The 17,316-nt window shown below is 50.3% G+C and overlaps 1 protein-coding gene across 2 annotated transcripts in view; it reads right to left on the bottom strand.

Moving 5' to 3' along the window:
* ADORA1 (adenosine A1 receptor) overlaps positions 1-17,316 on the bottom strand; it is a 71,020-nt gene that overhangs the window by 52,817 nt on the left and 887 nt on the right. For both annotated transcript variants that reach the window (XM_073319939.1, XM_073319938.1), the window contains exon 2: positions 16,275-16,655. In XM_073319939.1, coding sequence (XP_073176040.1) covers positions 16,275-16,615 — 341 coding nt within the window. In that variant the 5' untranslated portion in view covers positions 16,616-16,655. The remainder of the gene's footprint in view (positions 1-16,274; positions 16,656-17,316) is intronic.

The raw sequence follows: 17,316 nt of genomic DNA, 5'->3' as shown, positions 1-17,316 counted from the left end.
TTCTGTTTGGGTCAAAGAGAGCGTTTTCAAACCTTGTTTTGAAACAACCTTTTGAAAGCCAAAAAGGCCAAACGATTTGTTTAAAAAAATATCAGAATGAACTGTTTCAAAGTCCTCATTTTTACTGGGCTGAACCTATCCGCCATGCTTGCAGATAATTTCGGTCACCCCAGAACTGCATTTCCAGGTGAATTTCCTATTCGCCCAAAACATTTCAACTACCTCTACTGGCCTGTGCTGAGTGAAGGGTGGGATTCGCTCGCCAGCAGTGTTCAGAAAGCTTTTTGCCAATCTAGAGCTGGTGATGACGATTTACTATTTGCATTGCAGTTTCACCGAGGAGCCCCAGCCACGGACCAGGGCCTACGGTGCTAGGGGCTGTACAAACACAGAACCAAAAGACGATCTTTACCCCAAGGAACATACAGGATCAGCAGGGCTTAATTTGTAATGAAAGAGGTGCTGGGGCTCAAGCAATTTTTTTACATTCATAACCGATGCTGCAAGCCCAGAGGGGCCGGGGCTCTGACCTGCCAGGCCCAGAGGGGCCGGGGCTCTGACCTGCCGAGCCAGGGTACTGGGACGTAGCCCGAGCGAGCCAGGCATGAATTAAGCGCCGAATGTCAGACAAGAGATAACAGCTCGATACAGATGGGTCGGGGAGCCCAATGGTGATGTTAGAAGACAAAGGAGCAGGTTGACCCAGAGGCGGATTTGAGCGCCGGCTTCTTTATTGCGATACTTGTTCCCCTCGACCCAATTGTCCAGTAAGCACTGGATTAATTACAGCACGCTCCTTTTAAATTTAAGTTAGTATGTAAATGCCTAAATCTGTTACAACACCCGCAACCCCCCCGTTAAGTAATAGAAACACCCATGCTATTAGTAGACCCACCCCTTTCTGTTGTTCACAGCATTACGCATGTTAGGCATTTTTACCTTGAAAATACATTTCTTTCCCGTGATTTGTCGCTACAAATTCCCTGAATCAGCGGCTCTCAGGGGCGGGAGGAAGGGGCCATGACCCAGGGCTCGCTTGTGTAGCTGGGAAAGACGGGAGGGGGAGATCACACTTTTTTTACACAAAGGGTATTTTTTCGGACCACGACATTTCTTATGCAGCTGCAAGGCTTATTTATTCCCAACAGGCTGAAGGGGAGGGGGAGGGATGACACTTCTCTATTAAGCGAAGAAACAATGCCTGCCCGTGACTCTACTCCCTAATACCATCCCAGCACTCCAGCGGTTTCCCAGGTCTCTACTGAGCCCTAACATCTTCCAACAAGCGAGACAACACTAATCCGCTCCTCCCTCCCAGGCTGATTGCCATTGCTGGTGTTGTTTATGAAAGTCCGTCCCCCAGCAGCCTGCTGGGTCAGATGGGTCACAGCCCTGGTGGGCACTGACCCCTCCAGATCCAGGCTCACTGTGCAACAGGTGGCAGAGGCCAGCAGCAACTTTGGGTGCTCACCTGGAGGGCAACTTTAAGGCAGCTGGCTGGCCTCAGAGCTCTGCCTTTGGGGCGTTGTGCCATAAAAGCATCCGGCCTGAAGCAGTTTCTCAGATCAAAGATGCAGGCTCTCTGCATACAGGCCTTCACAGCTTGCCTCCACTGTGTGATTTCCCCCCAAGGATCTTGCAGGGAAGTTAAGACTTTGGTAAAGACCCAGAGGAGGGAGCCAGTCCCACCCGCCGATTCTCTCTGTTGATATCTCTACCAGCATCCTGGATATGGGACCCTATAGGTGGAAGTGGCCCTCGGCGGGGTTCTGTTCCTGCCAGATGCTCCCTTTCATTCATTTCCGGCCCCTTTGAACTTGTTCCGTCTTCCCAGTAGTTAGCACAATGACTCAAGAGCGTGGCTGCAGGACAGGAAGCCCAGGCCTGCGTGTCAGCAGTCCTATGCATTGCAGTTGGGGCAGGGGAAAGTCCCTGCTCTGTTCTGCTTGGTACAGATGGGGCTCCTGAAGTGACCTTTGCTTCCATGCTGCTGGGGCGCGCGAGGCACAGTGTGGGAGCGGAAGGAGACACATTACCCGCCGCCCCCCATCTCCCACCTTTAGGAACATCATGACTTTCCTGCAAGATTCCTCCAGCAAACTCACATCACATGGTATCTCTCTGGCCCCCTTTATCATAATAACAGGATCTGGGCAGTTCAGTCATTATCATTTTAACCCTCACACCCCACCCTCCAGAAGGCAGGACAGTGCTATTATCCCCATTGTACAGATGGGGAACTGAGGCCCAGAGAAACTAAAGGACTTGCCCAAGGTTATAAAGCCACCTGTGGCAGAGCAGGGAATTAAGCCCAGCTCTCCCAAAAACTAGGCTGGCACCCAACCACTGGACCATTCCTCCTCTCACACGTGACACACACTGAGCATCATCAACCACCCCATTTGACAGGCAATGAAGACTCAGACAGAGGAAGTGACTCGCCCGAAAGCAGGGCCAGAATCCTAGTCTGGGGCTTCCAGCCGTGGCCTCCACCCTCCAGGCCACTCTGCCTACCTCCCCCTTACAGAATTACACCTCACACTTTCAGACAATATTGGGTGGTTTCGCGCAGGTTCCTGCTGTGGAGATGGCAGCGTGCATAGGGGAGGAATCTCTGAAAGAGAGAGGGGTGGTGGGTATCAAGTCAGAGCAAATAAGAAGCCTCACAAATCCCTAAAACCAGCAGCAAGCTGAGCCTGCTCGGAGATCAAAGACATTTCGTTAAAATCCTTTTGTGGTGCCTGCACAAGGAGCCTGCAAAAGGCTTTTCCTGTGATATTTCCAGACCTGGCGTCTCCTGGGTGCAGCTTGCACAGACAAGGGAGGGAAGCTCCATTTTCAGGTGCAGACCAGCTGAGCTCCTCATTCCACTGCTGTGAGGAGAAGGTTGGGCGGACGTGGGAGGCAGGAGCTGAGCCATTGCACTCAGCAGTGCTAGGACCGGCAAGCAAGCGGGCAGGATAAAAATCAATGATTTTTTTGAAAAAAAAAAGAAGGAAATTAAATTGGATTTTTTTTATTTAAATCAGATTTTGGATTGTTATTTAAATGAGTAAATCTGTTCTAATGAAATCTGACATTCGTATAAAAGATGTGACAAGCGGTCTGTAATTTTTGCCTGCTTAGGAATTTACCGTGGAAAGTAGGTCACGTTATTTTCAATAAAGAACGTTATCGACAGGTGCAAGAGAACATCAGCAAGAGAAGGCCTCCAGATATAATTCCAGGGCTGAACAAATATCAGGTGCGGTGAATCCGGAAGTTAATTAATCAAAATTGATGTGTCAGACAGTAGGCCTAATTGTGGACAAAATAACAAGAGAATGGGCTATTTCACCCACCGTTCCCCTTTGTGGGTCTTTAAAGAAAGGAATTTTACTGAAGAACAGAGAGAAGGACGGGAGGGAGGAACAGACGAAGGCTATTAGAACAAAAACTTCACCATCACCGCTGCTGCCCGCACTCTTTCCCGAGACCCAGGCCTTTGTTAATCTGATCTTGAGAAATGTCCTGACAAACCAGGCTAGATAGAGGGACTCAGAGGACACTGCCCCTCTACCACCTCCGGCTTGATCCCAACCACCACCTGAGATGAGATGGAATCGGATTTTAAGAACAGCTCCAGCCCAGCTCAACTCACTTCTTCTCTTTGCCCGCAAACAGCAATTATATCATCTTGGATACCAGCTAAGAGACTGTCAAACAAGGGAGGGTCTTCCCTCTAAAATCTCTCTCCAGCTAAAGGGAACAAGGGACATTGGTCGAATGAAAGCTTTATTTAATACTTTACATTGCAAAGACGTTAACTGTTTTTCCTTCTTTTCTGTGATTTTAATAAAAGGTGAAAAGGCCGTTTCATGGTGTGTTTGCCATGGTACCGAGCATCTCTGTATACCAAACCCCAAACCTTGTTTAACACTATTTAATGTTGGAGAGTGACTTGGTTATGCTAACACTTTCGGCCCATATGTTCATAGATCCATAGATATTAAGATCAGGAGGGACAATTGTGATCATCTAGTCTGAGCACAGGCCAGAAAACTTCCCCGATATGATTCCTAGAGCAGAGCTTTGAGAAAAACATCCAATCTTAGATTTAAAAATGATCAGTGATGGAGAATCCACCACAAACTTTGATAAACTGTTCCAGTGGTTTTTCTCACCGTTAAAGATGTACGCCTTATTTCCACTCTGAATTTGTCTAGCTTCAACTTCCAGCCATTGGATCATGTTAGACCTTCCTCTGCTAGGCTGAAGAGCCCATTATAAAATTTGTTCCCCATGTAAACACTTGTAGACTGTGATCAAGACTCCCTTTAACCTTTTCTTTGTTAAGATGAATAAATTGAGCTCTTTGAGGCTATCACTCTAATCCTTCAATCATTCTTGTGGCTCTTCTCTGACCCCTCTCCAATTTATCAACATCCTTCTTGAATTACGGGCACCAGAACTAGATACAGTTCTCCAGCAGTGATCACACCAGTGCCAGCGGGCCAGCTAAAGTTAAAGTTAGAAAAGTTTCTTTACCGAATAGCTGGACAACCGTGTGTATTCCATGGCTGTCCCAGTCTTTAAAGCTCTCTGGTTTGCCATTTGGGTTAAGAGCTGGATTATGTGCAATGGGTGTCGCTGGTGAGGGGAAAGAACTGATCTTATCTCTAGTTCTATCCCAAACCCCTAGAGAAGCCTTTGCTAAAGGATTTGTGTAAATTTCTGGCAGGCGTGATTTTTTTATTAATCCATGGTAGCCTAGTGATGTTTTATACTGTAGCAATTTTCTTGTTCAACAGGACCCACTGTTGGGCTGGGTTACCGTGCCCCCAGTCCACTTCTGCTTTGAGTGGGTTGGCTTGCGAGCACCACAGAATATTTGAAGCAGTTAGTCCACCCAGTTTACTGGGTCTGTACAAAGTATCTGCGCTCACTCTTGGTCTTTTTTAATTCCATATAAATTCTAAACAAGCGCTTCTGTATTTCTGCTAGGGTTTTATCTGGGATAATCACAGAAAGATTTGGAAACAAGACAGAGATCCTTAGCAGAATATTCATTTTGACTGTGGCTATTCTTCCCAACCAGGAAATTGCATGTTGCCCCCAGCCCGCAGAGCTTGGTTCACTGGCTGATGGAGTGGTTTGACATTTCATCTTAGAGCTCTTCTAGGTTGTTTGAGATTTGAATTTGCAGGTACCTTATAGAATTTGTTACCCGTTTGTACTCAAATGTTTTCTGGAGGAGTGACTTTTCAGAGTCTGGCAAGTGTACAGCGAGCATGTCAGATTTGGCATCATTTATGATAAATCCAGGCACTTTCCCAAAGTCCTCATTTCTTCAGAAACTAATTTTAGGAAAATGTTTGAGTTAGATAAAACTGATATTAGATCATCTGCATAGAAGGCTCTTTTCTAGGGTGTCAGGACCGGATTTTAACCACAGCATCAGCAACAGCTGCTCTAGCCTATCTCAAGGTCTCCTTTTTCCCCCCAAAAGGACAATTACCATCATCTTGGATTCCAGCTAAAAGACTGTCAGACGAGAAGCGTTTTCCAAAACACTCTCTCCCCCAAAAGGAAACAAGGGATGCTGTTAGAATGAAAGCCTGATGTAATCATTTACATTGCAAAGGCTTTAACTGTTTTTCCTCCTTTTCTGTCTCTTTATTAGAAGGTTAAATGGAGTTTTCATGGTGTGTTTGCCATGGTACTGAGCAGGTGGAGGTCGCCATATGCCAAGCCTTATTTAACACTGTCTATTGTTGGACAGCGGATGGGTTATGTTAACACTTTTAGCCCATATATTCCATTTGAATTAATACAACAGGGCTAAACTAATTATAATCTATTACAATATTTAAATAAAAAAATAAATATGAGAACATAAGAATGGCCCTACTGGGTCAGACCAATGGTCTATCTAGTCCAGTATCCTGTCTTCTGATAACGGCCAATGCCAGGTGCTTCAGAGGGAATGAACAGAACAGGTCATCATCAAGTGATCCATCCCCTGTCACCCTTTTCCAGCTTCTGGCAAACAGAGGCTAGGGACACCATGCCTGCCCATCCTGGCTAATAGTCATTGATGGACCTGTCCTCCATGAATTTATCAAGTTCTTTTTTGAACCCTGCCATAGTCTTGGCCTTCCAACATCCTCTGGCAAGGAGATCCACAGGTTCACTGTGCGTTGTGTGAAAAAAAAATACTTCCTTTGAATATGCTGAATCCGTGAGCCTCTAGCAAAAACTCTGCATTAAAGGCTGCTTTTCTATATAAAGAATCAGAGGCAAAACATCTAGCTTTTGAGATCACGCTTTAGAAATATTGCAAAACAGCAGCAAATAAGCAATGTATCATTTGCCATTTTCTGCCATACTAAAAATGTACAATTAATAAGAATATGAAAATATTAAGTTATATAATTGCTTAAATAAATGAATATAGTTACCGCGTTCCCTCCTCGGAAGCAAAAAAGATGAACTAAATCTAGTGTGAAGGCTTTATTTAGCTGTAAATCAACACATTTTAAATGGTTACGCCAAGCAATAAAAAGGCACCGTTCCTTAGAATGTAACTGACGTACAAATGGGGAAGTTGATTAACACACACAATTTAAATTGAGGCTTTCCACTCGGTGATTTAAGTCGTGATTTAAATCACTGATTTAAAGGGCCTTGATTTAATTCAATCTGGCCTGCAAGCGGGGACGCTGAGAGTCAGGATTGAAAGCAGAGGTTTTTTAAAAAGGAATGAAGGATTCGGAGACGAGATCGTTGTGGGAAGCTGCTGAAAGAGCAGCAAGAACAGAGGTAGGGTGTGTGTGTGTGTACACACGCACATGAGAGAGAGAGAGCCCAGTGCAGCTGCCCCACCCTTATTTCTGAGGTGACCCAGTGGAGGAAGGTGCCTGGCTTGGTACCTATCAGTTTTCAGTGGTGATGCCCCATACGCTGTTCTCAGAAACAGGGATATACAGGGTGCTGCAGCTCGACCCAACCCAGTCCAGCTGTGCTCAGATTCTTATTACTTTATTGTATTGTGATGATAGCCACTGCCCGAAAGAGCCTACAACCGTCTCTCTGCATGGACATCAAAGAAAGCCACTTACAGTCCGTTTTATTTTTCTTTTCTTCTGCCTGTTGACATGTATTTATTTATTAACTGACAGGGTCAGGTATTTAAGCAGTTTACCCGCTCTTTCACTAGGAAGGTAGATGCAGAACAATTGGTGATGTAGCTTTAGACAAAACCAGGTACATTCATTCAGGGGAGTCCTAGGGCTGGTGTTAGACAGGAGCTGCGGCTGGATTATCATAATGGTCCCTTCTGGCCTTAACCTCGATGAATGTAGGAAGGTCACTAAAAAGCCTAAATCTCCTATTTGCCACAAAAAAACCAAAGTGAAACGTCACCTGGACCTGCTGGCATCTCAGCGTCCTGTGCATTAGAGCCTAAACGCATCGTCCAAAGGGTCACCATGCTCTCCCCAAACCAGGCACTCACTAGCATGGCTTGGCAGTCACTTTCCAAGATGGCCTGTTCTCAGTCAGACACCTCTACAAGCAGGACGAGCTTGCCAAGAGCTCAGCATGCTGGGTGTACACTGGGTGCTGAGTTCTTTGGAACATCTGACCCTGGCTATGCTTGGGAACCTTGCCCTGAGCTGTATTGAAAATCACGGTCGGGTGAGTGCTTAAAAAGCACAAAGGAAGGTTAGTCCCTTGTTCTGAACCGTGCATTCCATTCCCGAGCAAAGAGTTCTTCTCCGCGCTGATTTGGCCTTGGATCTGTGAATGCGAACTTCAGAGTGAGATATGCACCCAGCCAAGCAGAGGCAGAAGCCGGGCAGCCAAGCTGCTGCTGCTCTATCTGCCTCCCAGCTCCTTGGGTCACCTCTGGCAGCAGCCCAGAGCGCGTCCGTGCCGTGAGTATCCCCCGTTTGTCTTGCAGCCACGAGGCTCAGGACGTTCCAAATGTTAACCAGATGCCTCAGCTGCTTTGGATCACTTCACATGTGGCTTCTTACACAGCAAAAAAACGGGAGCCAGGCAAGGAAAGCACTCAGCACTCTGGGTTCCCTCACGAATGCTGCTCTGCAACTGGACTTAATTTGATCATGCAGGTTTCTGGGAAAGTGCACTGTGGGGGAAGGGGTGGGGATGGGGGGACGGGACCCAGAGCTGAAGCAGGAGCCTTAGCTTTAATCAGGAGTCTCTTGCTAGGATGCAAAACAAAGCGTTTCCTAGTGCACCAGCCTGCCTAGCGGTAACTGCAAAGCCTGCTTGCCCTGGTGGGCGAGCACTAGACTGCGGAACACACAATATTGGTCATCGTGGGTAGCAATCATATGCTGACCTGCCGTGGGGCTTCCATCGGAGGAGCCTTTGTGACATACCCTGTGAGCTAGCCGGGCGTTAGCCCCATTTTGCAGGTGCGGATAACAGAGGCCTGAGGAGGTCAAGTCAAACGGTTCAAACGTGGGGCCAAATTCAGTCCACTCACATTGTCCTCTCATCTGGCCAGTGGTCCCTACTGGAGCAGAACTTCCCCGTGGCCAGTAAATGACTGACTGTGAAGAGCCCTCCTGAAGCCAAGTGACCCCACCACTCTGGGGTCTGAAAAACAAGCAGGATCCTGAGACAGAAGCCCCAGAACTCAGGCAGATGCTGATTTGGGCTGAAGACCCGCATGGCCGCTTGCACAAAGATGGAGCTGAGGTGCTGGCCAAGGACGCATTGCTCCTGCTCCACTCACAGGGAGCCCGCAGCATCATAGAATCATAGAATATCAGGGTTGGAAGGGACCCCAGAAGGTCATCTAGTCCAACCCCCTGCTCGAAGCAGGACCAATTCCCAGTTAAATCATCCCAGCCAGGGCTTTGTCAAGCCTGACCTTAAAAACCTCTAAGGAAGGAGATTCTACCACCTCCCTAGGTAACGCATTCCAGTGTTTCACCACCCTCTTAGTGAAAAAGTCTTTCCTAATATCCAATCTAAACCTCCCCCACAAGCATTCCGCCATCAGACAAGCATTCCCCCATCTGCTACCGGCGCACCTGCCCTGCCAGCAAACACAGAGTCAGTGCTCGCTGTGGGAGCTGCTGATCGGAGACAGGGCTCTGGGACAATTTAAGAGCAAACAGAACAGCCGAAAGGGCTGGCCTTATTGCCCTTCATCAGACAAGGTGGCAGCTACTTGTCAGAGCCCCACCTTGTCACCAGTGTCCACCATGCGACTGTCCTGCTTTGGGCGGTCAGTGACTGTGGTCCATGTCGGGAACTTCCCTTCCTCAGGGCTACTCTGCTTAACTTATCTTCAGCGGCTGATTTAGAGTTAGTGGGGCCCTGTGCTCAGCTTCATTTATGGGGCCCCTCCGCGGGGCCCAGCCAAGAAAAAGAACATTCGCTCTTATCTTCCCCCAGCCCCTGTTTTCATTATTTTTTTCTTCATCCTCCTCCTATAAGTAGTAGGAAGTAAATTAAAATAAAGGGAGGTACCTTGATTGTTTTTGTAGTTTAACTTATTTGTCCACAGACCACTTGAAAATCGGAGGGTCTCGGCAGACCATTTAATGATCTTTCCAAATATGGTTTGTACCGTTAGCGAATGATTGTAAAGTGCTTTGGATAAGAGGGTTTCGTTAAAAAAAAAAAATAAATAAAAATGAAAAACACATTGGAGTGCAGGATCTGGCCAGGAGTTAAGGTGTGGGAGGGGGCTCAGGGCTGGGGCAGGAGGTTGGGGTGTGGAGCACTTACCTGGGGCAGCTCCCATTTGGTGCGAGGGGTGCAGGTGAGGATGTGGGGGGGTTGCAGGAGTCAGGGTGGGCAGGGGGTGTTTGAGGGGGGTGCAGGAGTCAGGGCAGGGGATGGGGGTGTGGGCTGGGGTTGCAGGGGTGCTCCTAGCCCCCTGCCCCAACCCAGCACCCTGTCTGAGTAGGGGGAGTGCGGGGGCCCTGCCTTTGCTCCACCCTGCCCCGATTCCACCCCCTTCCCCAAGGCCGCACCCCTGCCTCTTCTCCACCTCCTCCCGCAAGTGCACTGCGGCCCCGCTTCTTCCACTCCCTCCCAGAGCACCGGCAAACAGCTATTTGGTGGCGGGGGAACTGCTGGGAGGGGTGGGAACACGGCACACTCGGGGGACAAGATGGGGAAGGGGCAGCTTGGCTGCCGGTGGGTGCAGAGCCTGCAGCAGCAGCCCCAGGACCAAGCTTCTGCCCCTGCAGCTGCCCGGCTTTGGGGCCCCCTGTCATTGGGGCCCCCTGTCATTGGGGGGCCCTGTGCCAGGGCAGAATGGGTTTTACTGTAAATCCACCTCTGCTTATATGCCCCCCTACTACTGTAGTATCTGAGCCCCACCCAGTCTGTACCATGTACATGCATGGAACAATATTAGGTGCTATTATCCCCACTGTAGAGATGGGGAAGTGAGGCAGAGAGAGAAACTAAGTGACTTTCCCAAGGTCACCCAGGAAGGCTGTGGCATAGCAAAGAATTGAACCCAGGTCCCCACGTTCCCAGACCAGCTCCCATGCCACTTGGCCATCCTTCCAGCACAGCCAACAGCATGACTGTGGCTAACAGCATGATCCAGTGGGGGCTGGTTTATCAGCCCCCTGTGCCATGCGCATGCTGGCAGACAGCCTTACCAGGGGGCTGATAAACCCCACCTGGAAGACCATGGAAGACCACCTGGAAGACCACGCCTGCTTGCACTGCCTCTGAGCGGTCAGTCCCGAGTCCCCCCCAACGCAATGGGATGGAGGTGAAAGAGGCGAGAAGCGGCTGGTGCAGAGGTCAGAGCTGAGCCCCTTCTGCAGTGTGACAGGGTGGCAGCGTGTCTCTCTCGCTCTCTCTCTGTGTAAAGCCCTGTTGTGGTTGCTGACAGATTCCAGAATCCTATCACAGCCTGGTTCTCTGCTCCCTCGTGTCTTGGTGCCTGAACTGCCAGATACAGGACCCTGGGCTAGCAGCCCGCCCTGGGGTTTCCCAGAACACCAGCTGGGGCACACAGGCATGGGGCTTACGCCCTGGATGTCTCCAAACGGCCCTTCCTGACTCACCACCCCTTTAGAAGGCACCTATTCCTCTGCCTTATCCCATCAGCCAGTCATAGCCCGCTCATCCCTGGAATGCTGTCTGAGCCAGGCTACGCAGGGCAGGGACACGGTCCGGCACTTTATCACCATACTTCTCCCAAGCAGCCTGATCTGCAGCGATGTCGAGCACCCAGGTGTGGTGATCAACTCCTTTGTCAAGCTGGGCAGCCGCAGCCGCTCACTGCGGCGACGGGAAGGGCTCTCCCGTCAGCAGAGTTCTTCCACCGCCCCGAGAGGCAGCAGAATTCTTCTGTCGACCGCATCCTGTCTGCACGGGGTTGCTCAGGTGTGTGGATTTATCACACCCCACTCTGAGCGCCGTAGCTGGGTCGACCTGGCCTCAGTGTCATCCTGATCAACGGTGCAGTGACGCGGTGCTTAAAGCTGCAAGCTCCAGACCCAGGAAACTAAAAACTAAAACTAAAATTTTGGAGTAATTTTAACACATGGGGCCGGGGGGCGGGGGTGGTGGTGGTTACACAGTGATAAACCAGGTATAAAATTATACTGGTTATAGCTCGGAAAAATCCTTCACAAACATTGTCTGTCCCAGCCTTGAACTACGATATTGTATCCCTGCAGCCTTAACTGCTACATTAGCAAGCTGCCTAGCGATGCAACCTCCTTTGCTACTAGTTTACTGTGGCAAATACACATAAAAGCAAAGAAATTCCCACAGCAACACACTTGTTAAAAATGTCAGGTTTAGTATGTAAAACAAGGGAACCACCAGGCAGTTCTCAGTCCGGAGCCCGGCTAACCGTACCCCCTTGTTGTCTCACTAACTGTGCCCATGCAGTTGTGAGATTCCTGCAGGCTCCGGCCCCTCAATTCACCCTCTTGAGAAGGCCTAGAGAGCTCTGAACAACTATCCTTCCGGCACTCCTGGGCTGGGAGAGATGGTCTTTTAGTTCCGTATTTGTGCGGTGCCTTGCACAATGGACTCTTGATTCATGACTGGGGTTCCTAAGTGCTACCACAATAGAAATGAATAATAACACAGAATAGCAATGGTCATATCATCATGGATCCAAAAGAGCAGTCAGAGCTCCATTTGGTGGAGGGGGGGTGGTACAGCTCTCAGGTGGGAGGGGTGCATGCATACTGCCTTACGTTGGTAGATAGGAGATGGGCAGGCTGCAGGGACAAGCCTGGTGCTGGAATTTCAACTGTGCATTCCCCAGCTGCTGTGTTTAAATTCTTAACTCCTGGCCAAACTGGCACGGATTTTTTTTCCCCTGTGAGATAAATAGAATATTCTTAAAGGAGAAGGCCAGTCTGGGCTAATCAGGCCATCATGCTCACCGCAAGAGATGGGGGGTGGGGGTGGTGGATTGCTTGCAGGAAGGACAGTAGCCCTGCCAGGACACCCTGTCTAGACAGTCCGACAAAACAAACTCTGGCTGTTCAGCTGGGTTGTGGCCACAGCAGGTCCATGCAGGGTAGAGATAGGTTTGCGGAAGTTTATAATTTAGAGACGCTCCCTTATAAGGGACAGTATGATGAATCTAGGAGTTTAGAGCTGTGCCCAGCAAGAGTGTGTGTGTGTGTTGGGGGGGGGGGGGGGCGGGGGCAAGGAACCCAGCCGAGCTGAGTAGAGCGGTTCACCACAGACGCTCTCTGGTTTGTTTTATTAAAAGTTTTATTCCTTCCTCATTCACCGCTTTGTTGGTTAACGAACCCCAAGACCATTACTTGCTGTCACAAGTGCCGAATGAGAAGGAAACCGCAACTAATAAGAGGAAAAACAGAGAAAGATGAATCATTGGGGATCCTTAAAGAAGTGATCATTAAAGGTGGCCTGTAGAAAGAAGCAGCTGCTGCCCAAGTGTAAGAGACCATTGGAACTGCAGGCATGAGCTGGCTGTGATAGATGGGGCGATTTTCACGGGCAGTAAGGCTGTCATTCCAATGAGCCTCCGAAAAGAAATGCCACAGAAGATCCACGAGGGTCATTTAGGAATTGAAAAGTGCAAACAACGAGCACGAGAGGTGCTGTATTGGCCGCGGATCAACCACGACGTTACTAATGTGGTAGGAAACTGCTTTTCATGCTTGAAATTCAAGCCATGCCAACAGGCAGAGCTGCTGAGACCTCACCGGCTTCCACAAAGGCCTTATGAGAAGATTGGCCCAGACTTATTTACCTGGCAATCAAAGGATTCTTTAATAGCTACAGCTTCTTATTCCCTGTATCCAGAAATTTGCACACTGCACAGTACTAATAGCAAATCAGTGATAGCCGGCATGAAGGGAATCTTCTCCATGCATGGAATGGCAGATGAAATCTTTAGTGTTAATGGGTCACAATTTGCCAGTGCAGATTTAGGCAATTTGCCATAGACTGGGATTTTCATCACAAAACATCAAGCCCAAATTACCCCCAATCGAATGGGCTTGTGGAAAGGCCAATACGGACACTAACGGACCCTTTGAAAAAAGATTTTTGACAGTGGGGGTGATTTGTATAAAGCGTTAGTGGTTTACCAACGTACGCCCCTGGAGAATGGCTTTTCTCCAGCTCAGTTGGTAAAGGGGAGGAGGATCAGATCTAATGTACCAATCACAGATAACGTGCTGAAATCTCAGGACAATGAAACTGTGCAGAAGATGAAAGAAAATCAGAATTGGAAGCAGAAGTATTTTGACAAAAGGGCCGGGATCTCCCCATCTCTTAACTCAGGTGACAGAGCGTGCCTGAGGAATCACACGTCTCATATTTGGGGCCAAAGGGGTACCATTAAAGAACAGCTGCCTCCAAGGGTTTATGTAGTCCAGACAGACAAGGGGGACACATTTTAATCAAAGGGATCTAGGAGTAATCCCAGAAAGTTCCAACACATTGACAGTTGATGTGGACTCTGGCCTTTCTAAACTGACTAATCCTTAATCATCAATAGACAAAGGAGAAACTGGCAAGGAACAAGAGAACAACTATTGAAAGGCAGATCCAGAGAGGGAGATAAAAACGTCCTGAAAGACTCAGAGGACTTGCTAACCTGCCTGGAGAAAAACCTCGCCTCAGCCTCGGATCCTCCGTGTGACTGAGCAGCTATCACAGCAACCCAGCGAGCGATGGATCCCCAGGACTGTCCTTGTGCTACAGGTGGCTCCTGGCTCCAAAAATTGCAGGTGCACCTCTTGCAAAAAGGGCTGTTGCTCCTTGTTGCCCAGCTGGATGCAATAATTGTGCCACGGGCTTTGTCTGCAAAGCTCCAGCATCCAGTAAAGGCAGCTGCTGTCCCTGAAATGGCTATTTCCTGTTCTCCTGTAAATACTCTGGTTTGAAAGGAGACATTAATTTTGTTTGTAATGTAGCCATGACTATTTTGTACCTTTCACAGAAATGCCGATTTGAGGTTGAATGAAAATATTGGCCATGGCTGGAGAAAGGGAAAGGGAAAGTGAGTGGTAAAGAGTCACTCCAGAGAGATGTGCTGGTAACCTCTCCTCTCTAGACAGTTGACACATTGGGTTTGGAAACGTGCTGGACATGGGTTGAGTATTTAACGTCCATGTTATAAGATGGTTGTTAGCTGTTTATTTATATATGTATGTATTTAAAAGCTAACTGGTTTCTCTTTAAGAGGGAAGATGCAGAGAGATGTTTGTGGAAGATTATAATGTAGAGACACTCCCTCAGGAGGGTCAGTATGATGAATCTAGGAGTTGAGAGATGTGCCCTGGAAGCTGGGTTGAGAACCCAGGGTAGCTGTGCAGAGCAGTTCATCACAGACGCTCTCTAGTTTGTTTTATTCCTTCCTCAGGGACCCCCACGATCACTACGTGCAGCATGGTCTGGGGGTGCCGCCCCTCTCCTTCTGCCATGGAGCCCTGGGAAAAAACTGCCGAGGGGAGCCAGCCAGGGACTCCAGCCAGTAGGAGCAGAAGCAACCAAAGCAGGAACCTCAGAGAGCTCCCTGCAGTACATATGCATCTAGAAGCCACGCAGCTCCAGCCCTGCCACATCCAGCAACCTTGCAGCTCCCTTCCCCCCACCCCCGCCCCACCGCCAGGCATACCCAGGGCCCACCATGGGTTTCAGGGTCTCTGCCGTGAAAAGGCCACCGAACCTGGCAGCCCAGGAGCACCAGGGCAGCAGCGGAGAAGTGAAGGGGTTAAACATTTCCTATCAGCACTGCAGAGTTCAAATAAAGGGCATTCCCTGATTTATACCCCGCATTCTGCCGGGGCACAATGTGATGGCAATTAGACTCACATTCTATGGGCTTGGCTTTGTCAACAAACATAATAGCAAGGAGGATAAGGATTCCAGAATTTCCTAACTTCTGGAGCATCTCCCTAGGCAGCCCTTCCTCTGGGCAGGTAGTTCTGCCCCAGGACGGAGAGGGGGGCAGGTGGCAAGCACTGATTTGAACACTGGCTCTTTCTCTGCCCCAAGGCTGCACCAGCACTGGACCCTCAGGAGTCCCCGCATAGTACGGGCACCAGACCACTGCCTGCTTTGAATGCCCCAGAGCCATTATAATCAGACACTTGGCTTCCATGCCCCGCTCTGAGTCAGGAGTCACACCAGGGCTGTCTTCACATTCCTGCTGTCTGAAGCACGCCACTGCCCTTAATCCTCTCTCTAGTGGTGCTCAACTCCAGGGCAAGAACAACTCCAGGGCAAGAACAACTTCCTTGTTCTGTGCTGGCCTGGGAGTGTGTGGGGGGGTTACACAGCCACATGGCGCAAGGCACATGGCAAAGGAGCGCATTTCGCAGGCACATTCTAAAGGAACACCTCCCAGGAGGAAGTGTTGAAGCAAAGTGTTAAGTGTGTGGGCAAGCCAGAGTAGGGCAAGCAGCTCTGTGTCAGGTACAGCTTCTGGGGCTCTTCTCTAGGGCAGCCGGGCACTACCAGCCCCCCTTGTGGAGCTGGACACATTCACTGCTGTCACGAGCGCTACGGGCTGGCCTGTCAACGTGGCAGGCATGTACCGCACGATGGACGGACAGACCCCCCTGGCCATCCAGCCTGCTAAGCGGGATGGAGACACGAGGGGGTTGGAGACATGAGAGTGGCCCTTCTACTGCAGAGGGAGCTGGGGTATGCCTGATCTCAGCCAGGATTACAGATGGACCTGTCTTCATGCTGTTAGCAGCAGCGTCCTGGCTGTGTCCCAAGGTGACTCTGAAAGGTGGCAGCAGAGGCTCTCCTGTGCCCAGGGGCTTTCCTACCTTAGGGGGATCTTCACACGCAGGTAGCGATCCACCGCGATGGCCAGCAGAGCCAGGATGGAGCTTTCGGTGAGGATGAGGACGGGGCAGGCCACCGACAGGCAGGTGTAGAACTCCATCCGCGGCCCAACGTTGATAACGATGGCAAGTGGGATGACCAGGGTGCCCACTGCCACGTCAGCCACAGCCAGCGAGACGATGAAGCTGAAGGTGGCATCCTGCAGAGCCTGGTTCTTCTTGACAGCCCAGATCACCAGGACGTTCCCTGGCACAGACACCAAGGCAATCAGCACTTCGATGGTGATGTAGGCAGCCTGGAAGGCAGAGACGGACTGTGCCATAGTGCCCTGGTCCCCGCTGGTGACAGGGCTCGTTGGTCACCTGCAAACACATGGGGAAGACAGTTACCCCCAGCACTGGCATTATGCCTATCCACCAACTGGAGAGCAGCTGTGAGGACAGCAACCCCCACCTGTCCGCCCCCTTGCTGGCCACCTCCCTCGCCGGCCCATCCCCCAACTGGCCACCTCCTTGCTGACCACCCCTCCCCAACCTGTACACCCACCCACCCTCCAGCCAGCCACCCCCTCTCCCACTTGTCCACCCCCCCCCATCCAGCCTACCTTCTCTCACCTGGGCACACCTCCCCCACCTGTCCACCCCTCTCCCACTTATCCACCCCTCCTCAGCAGCCCACTCCCCCCCCGTCACCTGGCCACCCCTCCCCTACCTGTACACCCCCTCTCCCACTTGTCCACCCCCCCCCATCCAGCCTACCTTCTCTCACCTGGGCACACCTCCCCCACCTGTCCACCCCTCTCCCACTTATCCACCCCTCCTCAGCAGCCCACTCCCCCCCCGTCACCTGGCCACCCCTCCCCTACCTGTACACCCCCCTCCCACTTGTCCACCCCTCCCCCACCTGGCCACCCCTCCCCCAGCAGCCCACTCCCCCCATCACCTGGCCACCCCCTTTCTGGCCATTCCTTCCCCACCTGTACACCCCCCCCAGCCCACCTCCTCTCACTTGTCCACCCCTCCC

Source organism: Lepidochelys kempii, chromosome 21 (genome assembly GCF_965140265.1).
Source record: "Lepidochelys kempii isolate rLepKem1 chromosome 21, rLepKem1.hap2, whole genome shotgun sequence".
Classification (NCBI taxonomy): Eukaryota; Metazoa; Chordata; order Testudines; family Cheloniidae; genus Lepidochelys; species Lepidochelys kempii.
This window is presented reverse-complemented; position numbering and strand designations above follow the sequence as displayed.